The sequence below is a fragment of the Scophthalmus maximus genome, chromosome 19, assembly GCF_022379125.1.
Source record: "Scophthalmus maximus strain ysfricsl-2021 chromosome 19, ASM2237912v1, whole genome shotgun sequence".
Taxonomy (NCBI): Eukaryota; Metazoa; Chordata; class Actinopteri; order Pleuronectiformes; family Scophthalmidae; genus Scophthalmus; species Scophthalmus maximus.
The window spans coordinates 4016592-4025000 of record NC_061533.1 but is presented as its reverse complement, the minus strand read 5'-3'; the positions used below and the strand labels follow the sequence as shown (position 1 = coordinate 4025000).

At 48.4% G+C, this 8409-nt stretch overlaps 1 protein-coding gene across 1 annotated transcript in view; it reads right to left on the bottom strand.

Annotated features, from left to right (window-relative positions):
- The window catches only part of LOC118314386 (metal transporter CNNM4), a 39783-nt gene extending 32386 nt beyond the window's left edge, over positions 1–7397 (bottom strand). Inside the window, exon 1 of the mRNA XM_035640813.2 lies at positions 5832–7397. Coding sequence (XP_035496706.1) covers positions 5832–7245 — 1414 coding nt within the window. The 5' untranslated portion in view covers positions 7246–7397. The remainder of the gene's footprint in view (positions 1–5831) is intronic.
- Positions 7398–8409: the final 1012 nt, after the last annotated feature.

Below are 8409 nucleotides of genomic sequence, written 5' to 3'. Positions count from 1 at the left end.
AGTGATGACATAATGCTCAATACAGTGCAGGGCACATTGCAGTTTTCAACGCTCCGATTTGACTTGGTGACACAAATGTCAGTTGAAGAGAAAAACTCATAGTCTCTTTTTTTTTTTTGTTGGTGGCAAAGTAAACAAGGAGTTTGTGTAGAAAAGAGTAGAGTTACATTACAGCGGCTTAGTCCATGAGTAAATATGTGGGAGGGGGATGAGGGCTCACAAGTCTTGAACAGTTAACAAACATCTCCACGGCCCGTTTCAAAAATGATTCATGAGCAGCTTCTGCTGAATAATTCAGGAGTTGCTTTGACAACGTTTGCCCACTCATCTCCAATACTCTTGTTCGGCCAGTCCTCCCGTGTTTTTCCACTCTCCGCTTTTCTGGCACACGTCCAGCTCCAACGCGCATCGCTTCATAACCCGGCGAATGCTTTCTGCCCCAAAATAATGCCAACTCTCCTCTCGCACCACAGTAATATGATTACGGCACGTTCGCCCGCCGCTACTGTAGGGGTCTGGCGACCGAGGACTCCGTTGACGATCGCAGTGGAAAAGCAAAGAAAAGAAATAGCAAAGACCCAAGGGACAGATGGGCAGAGACATGGACAAAGGAGGAGTGGAGGTAGAGTGAGCGAGAGACACACCCATTATTAAAAAATGAGAAAAAAAATAAGGGAGGAGTGGAGATTCAGGTCTGCAGCAACGAACTTATCAGGCTGCGGTTGGTAACTCTGTGCGTGTGTTGTATTTTTTCACTCTTAAAAAGAGGCAGATACAGGAAATACTGTCGGTCCCCAACTTCTTACTGTCGGTCCCCAACTTCCCGGGCTCACGTTCGGGGGTTGGAGGTCGAGATTAGGTTCAAGTGAGATTAGGGGATTCAGATGAGGGGCTGAGGAGGAATGTAGTAAGTAAATAAAGGCCATCTAATGTATGTGCCAATGAATGTATATATATATATATACTGTATATATATACAGGGAGTGTCACAAGCTCAGCCTCATTAGGGTGTGGGTGTGTGTGTGTGTGTGTGTGTGTGTGTGTGTGTGTGTGTGTGTGTGTGTCGGGGAACAAAAGACCCGGAGGTCAATCTCTCAGGTCACATGACAAAGGTTTTGATTAGATTAGGATAAAAACAAAAGAAGGAATCGAACTTGTACGAACAAACGCGACGCCCCTTCAAGTATCTGCAGTAGTTTGTAAATGGTAGCAGTAGAAACGGCAGTGACAAAGTAATACAAATTAAATTGACTTAGTTGCTCCGAGTCTAAAACACAAACGGTTTTCCATTGATCGAAAAAAGCCTCAAATCTTCACATTCATGCCGTTAGGGGGAAAAAAAGCGTTGAGTTGTTTGATTCATCTACTCATTGTTGCTTGTGGTACAAAACTCGCCCATTGAAAGTCAATTTGCACCCGTTGACAGGCTCAATGACACCAACAGACAAACGGTCATGAAACCAAAGCACATGTATCAGGGTCCTGGCGACTGGGTGCGGCGGCCAGATAAAGGACACACACACACACACACACAAACAAACACACACAGACACACACACACAGAGACACACACACACAGAGACACACACACACACACACACACACACACACAGACAGACACACAGACACACGCGCACACGCACACGCACACACACACACACACACACACACACACACACACCGAAATGATCCGACTAGTGCTGATTTTTTTCATGCTACTTAAGAAACCCTCAACTGACCTGTGACTTTGAAGCGATCCGCGTATTGACCGTTCTATGAGCAACAAAGGTTTTCGGGGGTTAGAATCAGAATCACCACATTTACTTTATTACTACTTTTAAATGATGACTTTTGTCTTCTTCTCTTTTTTTTTTTATTAACAGGGTTGTTGTGCTTCTGCTGTTTCTTCTTGGTTTTTTCACGATGAAATCAGAAGACAGGAAATCCAAGTACGAAACAAGAGAGACATGGGAAAGATCAGGTGCGTTTCGCCTCTCGATCGCCATTCTGGCCCCATCAGAGTAAGAGCGAGTCCCGAGGGGCCACGACTGCAGTAGGCCAGGTACCACACGTCTGTTGACAGAGTCAACCCCCGCCGCTCCCCGTGACTTCATGGTTCACTTGTGTTTGTGTGTTTTCTGAATTACGCCTGATGTCCAGCGTGCACGACTTCAAAACCCCTCCATCCCGCCGATGTTCTTCTATGAATGAATATTATTTAAAGAGGAACGAGAAAGTAAATCTTAGAGATCTTTACCACTTATATTCCCCATAGTCCACAGTAGAGCTACAACAGTTTGTATTTGTAAGCGACTCCTCTGTGACAGTTAACTAGATATCTTTGGTGTGTGGACAAAACAAAACGTCATCTTGGGGTTTCGTTCGATGTTTTTCACCATTTCATGACCAAACAACTAATTGACTAATCGAGAAAACACGCGACAGATTAATCCATAATGAAAATAATCATTAAGTTGCATCCCTAGTCCAGTCCCTCTTAAATTATATATAAAAGAAAGATTCTTCTCTTCCTTATATACTTTCTTTTTTTCTTCTTTATTGCTTGCTGTTACTATTTCCTGCGATGACACAGTCAATGTGTCATTAAAATGTCATCTCATCTAATAAGGTCACTTCATAGTCCATCTAAAAGGTCATGTCGGCTGAAAACACACACACACACACACACACACACTGTGAAGGAGAAATGTCAGACTCCTCAGTGTGAGTGCCTGTCTTCATCACTATCACTTAAGAAGTGAGCCCATCCCTCAAAAACGTCACCAGTTCAACTCCTCAAAACCCGGTGAGGAGATTTCAGTACACACTGTACGCCGCATGTCTAAAGGAACCTGTGTGTACACGCACATACACACACACACACACAGAGACGCTGTCGGAGGCCATCACCGTGGCAACTGATGCCAAGAGGCAAGTGAGTGGAACTTGAGTAAAGTAAGCGGGGAGTCGGGTCAGCGGAGAGGCCGGCGGGCGGGTGGGGGTGGGGGCACTTAAGCATGTACTTTTACCACGTCCATCACTACAGGACCACGGGCTGCACGGTCAGGCACGGAGGCTGAGGCAAATAAATACACACATTTGAATTGATATTAGGCCGTAATATTTTTGCGGGTGATTCAAATGTGCTAAAAACTACCTTGCTCAAATCAGGGGGGGGGGGGGGGGGGGGGGGGGGGGGGGGCTGTGGCTCAGGAGGTAAGTTTTGTTCATGGTGTGTTCTCATGAGGACTTGAGAGTAAATCTCTGTGCTGCCAGGCTTTGAGCCAGCGTAAGATCATTTCCAACTCTGTGTGTGTGTGTGTGTGTGTGTGTGTGTGTGTGTGTGTGTGTGTGTGTGTTTGTGTGTGAGCACTGCAGCACGTTGCCAAACCTTTACCGCTTCGCCAGCCACTCCGACTGAGATGAGCCGGGAAAAGCCGCCGCCCCGGGGGCCAAATGTCCCACGGCGCTGAGCTGTGCACCACCAGCGCCGCCGCGGCAGCTCAAAAGTCAATTTACAGCAGCTGCTCGGCCATAATTGAAAATGTAACAGCGACACACGTGACGAAAGAAAAAGTTAACATTCCTGTCGAGTTAAGACAAGGAGGAAGAAAAGGCTCAAATGTGGAGCCGAGAGCAAAGTTCAGTAAAATGTTACCTGCAGTCAGCGACTTTGGAGAGAGATTGTTTGTTGCTGATTTGTTTTACGGCACGGGTCGGGGCTCGAACCCGCGGGCCTCGGGTACGGGAGACGGTCGCGCTTACCACGAGGCTGCTGAGTTGTGGCGTCTGTCGCTAGCACATCTCTTACATTTATTTTAAATAAGACGGCGGGGAAAATATTCGCAGAATTTTACAAAAAATGTGTATTGGATTAAAGAAATCACTCACTGCCCCTTTAAGTCGCACACTGATGCTACTACAGAGATAGAATCACTCCTTCCTCGCCGCGCTGAGCAACAGACACAGCAAGTGTGCGTGTGTGTGTGTCTACTGTCTGTGACCTTGAGATGGGATGCCTGAGAGAGGAAAAATACATCCCTGCGGGAGATGGCGTCAGTGTGTGTGTGTGTGTGTGTGTGTGTGTGTGTGTCTTCCTAGGAGGGAGTGTGCATGCAGAGTGTGGAAAGAGGAAAAGCAGCACAGAGAGACAGAGAAGTGAAACAGGGGAAGTGTTTTTCAATTTCACCATGTCTCTCTCACACACACACACACACACACACACACACACACACACACACACACACACACACACACACACACACACACACACACACACACACACACACACACACACACACACACACACACACACACACACACACACACACACACACACACACACACACACACACAACCGACTGTTGTTACATGGGATTTCTGACAGAGCCTCAACAAGGAGTTGTTTTCTTGTCATGAGAACAAAAGCTTTTCAGAAGTTTCTTGAGCCCCGACGATATATATATATATATATATATATATATATATATATATATATATGGCGAATAATACCTCAGACGTTTATGTGAAATCTTTTGATTGTGTAGAATATATCTGGTACCAAACAAAAAACAACAGTTTACATTCTGGCTTTTCTATGATGTGTTGGATCTATACTGTTCATCACTGATCCCCCCCAAAGGCGGAAAAAAATAGCTTTTACTGCTTCGTCTACGAAGAGGTCAAAGGTCAAACATGGCCATAACCCTCCTTGTACAAACACTGATGACTGATTGCTCACTAAACCAAACTGAAGTCACCGTGACGATACAGTTTTTAATCCCATTTAATCACAACTAACATATAATCGTCTTCTCTGTTTGTTTTGTTGTTGTTTTTATAAAAAGCTGTGATTTGATCGAGCTACAGTCCAAAACTACAAAGACAGTCTACCGTCACATACGACCAAAGGATGGGATCACGTATTGACATGTGATCAACTGGAATCAGGATTGGTTATCAAAATGACAATTTCATTGCCACAAAAGTTTCGCAGATTCCCTTTTGTCGAGCGACACATTGATCAATGGGCCGACGGTTGCAGGTCTGAGTTGCCCACGCTGAAACGCCTCGCGGTCAGGGGTCGTGACCTGGACAACGCCGCGCTTGGGCCATTCGGGTTCATCCAAAACGCCCTCACAGCTCGACCTGTCACGACCACGTCTTTTTGTCACGGGAATTTATGGCGATAAACAATATCACCGCCCTACGCGATCTGTGTCGCCGCAGAGAGAAACTATTATATCCAAAAGTTTAGACGAGCAACTTGAAGACATGGTGCCTATTAGAAAAATATGAAGAAATCTATATTTTTTTCTGACATCTTATCGACCAAAGCAGGTACTGGTGAATCATAGGACGAGAGCAGGCGAGTGGACGGAGGCGGCGAGACTTTGCTGGACCGTCGATGACACGTTCATTCTTGTCATGTGGACACAATGATGGCGTCCACTGAGGTCAATACAAATGATTTCACATTCATGTATGACACCATATAGGTCGATAATGACATATGGTCCCAGCCTCAACATCACACACACACACACACACACACACACACACACACACACACACACACACACACACACACACAATGAGCTTCATCCTTATGTACACACACACACACACACACACACACACAATGAGCTTCATCCTTATGTGTACACACACACACATCTTTCATGAACTCCCTCAACATCACACACACACACAATGAGCTTCATCCTTATGTACAAACACACATACACACACACACACACACACACACACACACACACACACACACACACACACACAATGAGCTTTATCCTTATGTACACACACACACACACCTTTCTTGAACTCCTCCAGCATGGAGTCCAGCTTGGTGTCGTGGAAGACGAAGTGGACCGGGTGGTTGTAGAACTTGGTGATGGTCTTCAGCGTGGTGCAGTCGTCCGGGTCCACGAAGGCCAGGTCCTTGACGAACAGGATGTCCACGATGTTGGAGCGCTCCTGCTCGTACACGGGGATGCGCGTGTAGCCGCTCTCCATGATCTCGGACATGGTGTTGAAGTCCAGCACGGCGCCGCTGCGGATCATGAAGCAGTCGGCGATCGGCGTCATCACGTCCTCCACCGTCTTGGTGCGCAGCTCCAGCGCGCCCTGGATCATGTTGAGCTCCTCCTTCACCAGGTCGTTGTAGGGCTCGGTGACCTTCAGCATGCCCACCAGCTTCTCGCGGTTGTACACGGTGCCGATCTCCTGGCCCAGGATGCAGTCGAGCAGCTTGCTGATGGGCCACGACAGCGGGAAGGTGAGCAGCATGAACAGCTTGGTGACCATGATGGTGTTGGCGCCGACCGCCAGGCCGTGGCGCGAGCACAGCGCCTGCGGCACGATCTCGCCGAAGATGACGATGCCCACGGTGGACGCGACCACGGCGCCGATGCCGGAGTTGGTGAGGTCGTCCAGCAGGATGGTGAGCGTGGTGTTGACCAGCACGTTGCCGAGGAGCAGCGAGCACAGCAGGTAGTTGCCCTTCCTGCGGATGGGCTCGATCTTGCGCGCGTACTTCTTCTCCTTGTCGGTGCCGCAGCTCTGCACGATGCGCAGCTCCATCGGGTCGAGCGCCATCAGCCCCAGGTTGAGCCCGCTGAACATGCCCGACAGCACCAGCAGGAAGGCGATGAGGATCACCTGCAGCCAGATGGGCAGCAGGGACTTCTTCTCCTCCACCACGCGCAGCCGGCCGTCCTTGTCGTCCAGCAGGTACCACGTCTCCTCCGCCTCCTGCGCGTCGCGGATGCACAAGCCGAACACCTTGACCGCCTCGCTCTTGCGGAGCTGCTTGATCCGCAGGCTGACCACGCCGGTGGTGTTCTGGTTGCTCACCTCCATGCCCCCCTTCACCACTATGTCCTTCGTGTGCTCGGGACAAGTCCTGTTGAAGGGCACCGCGACGGAGCCGAGCTCGTCGTCCTCCTTGTCGCTGCAGTACAGCTCCGAGAACCTGATGAGCGCCGAGCTGTTCGGGAACAAGTGGAGCCCGTAGAACCTGAAGAGGATGTCGCTGCCCTCGGTCACCTGGATCACCCCCGCGTCGGTGGTCCCCGCCGGCCTGTCGCTGCGCTCCAGCCGCATGCCGAGTATCCGCGTGAGGCCCCTCGACTCCGCGACCGCCGCCGCGGTCTTCCCGCCCGCGAAAACACAAGTGAAGACGAGTAAAGTGATCGTCCGCCCCCGTCCGCTCGGGTCTGTCGCCATGTTTGTTTCGCTCTCTGCGAACGGGGGAACTGACGTCAGCTACTCGTCGGCGCCAGCCCACCCCTCCGGCCTCATTTGCATAGCCAGAAAATTCGGCCAATCGGCGAAGGCGACGTCACTCGAAATCTTAGACCGAGCCTCCTTCGGTTTTATTTTTTAAGGTGGACTGGCACTGTTTGTTTTTTAAGGTGGAACACGCGGAACCTTTTTAACTTCACTGACATGTTTTGTTTTGTTTTTTTTAAATCTGGCTGATATTCATGGCCGGATAAACTAGGGCAAACTTTTGTCATCGGGCCCCCTGTTGGCCCCCAACTGTACAATGTAGATTCATATTTTATTTCTTTATTTTATTTCTATATTTGGACTGTTGTTCAGACAAAACAAGTAATTTGAATTTAATTTAGCTTCTGAGCCTAAAGACGCCTCTCGACTCTGCTGCTGCCGCGGTCTTCCCGTCAGCAAAAACTCAAGAGAAGACAAATAAATTTAGCATGAACCCCGTCTACTAGAGTCTATCGCCATGTTTGCTTTTCGCTCTTTGTGATGTTACCTGTGCCAACGAAGCTCCAAGGCACCCGTGTCCAAAAAAATGAAACGATTTTCAGCGAAGCTTTGTATCGGAGCTTGATTCGTTCGATCAAAATCACCTGACCGATGCCGTCCGAAGCGCAGCACATTGCGGAGGCCTGTACTGCGAAGCAGGATTTGCGGTTATCGAGGTAACTTCAGGTGTGACTCTGGTTTGTTTTTTTCCGTCCTACGAAAGCTGGTTTTCGTCTTACCGGGGATGGGTAAATCACCATGGTATAACTTAAGCTGAACGTGACGGCGCTAACCTCCTACCGGAGCAGGTGAAGTTCGATATAACAGATCAAAGACAGTCACCGTTCCAACTGCTGACCAATCAGATCGCTGGAAAAATCAGAGTCATCATTCTACAGGATCCTGACTGGGACAAAAGAGTTGAGAGTAACGTGACGAATAATAAAGCGCAGCAGATATTGAGCTCAACAGTGACTGCCCACTTTCGTACACTCGATAATATTTCATCAAATTATTTAAAGAGTTTTAAGCCTGGAACCAAGAAAATAAACCACAACATGAATCGCTACTAAAAAACATTTTATTCGGAGAAAAAAAAATTGGGGAAATGGAAAAAGG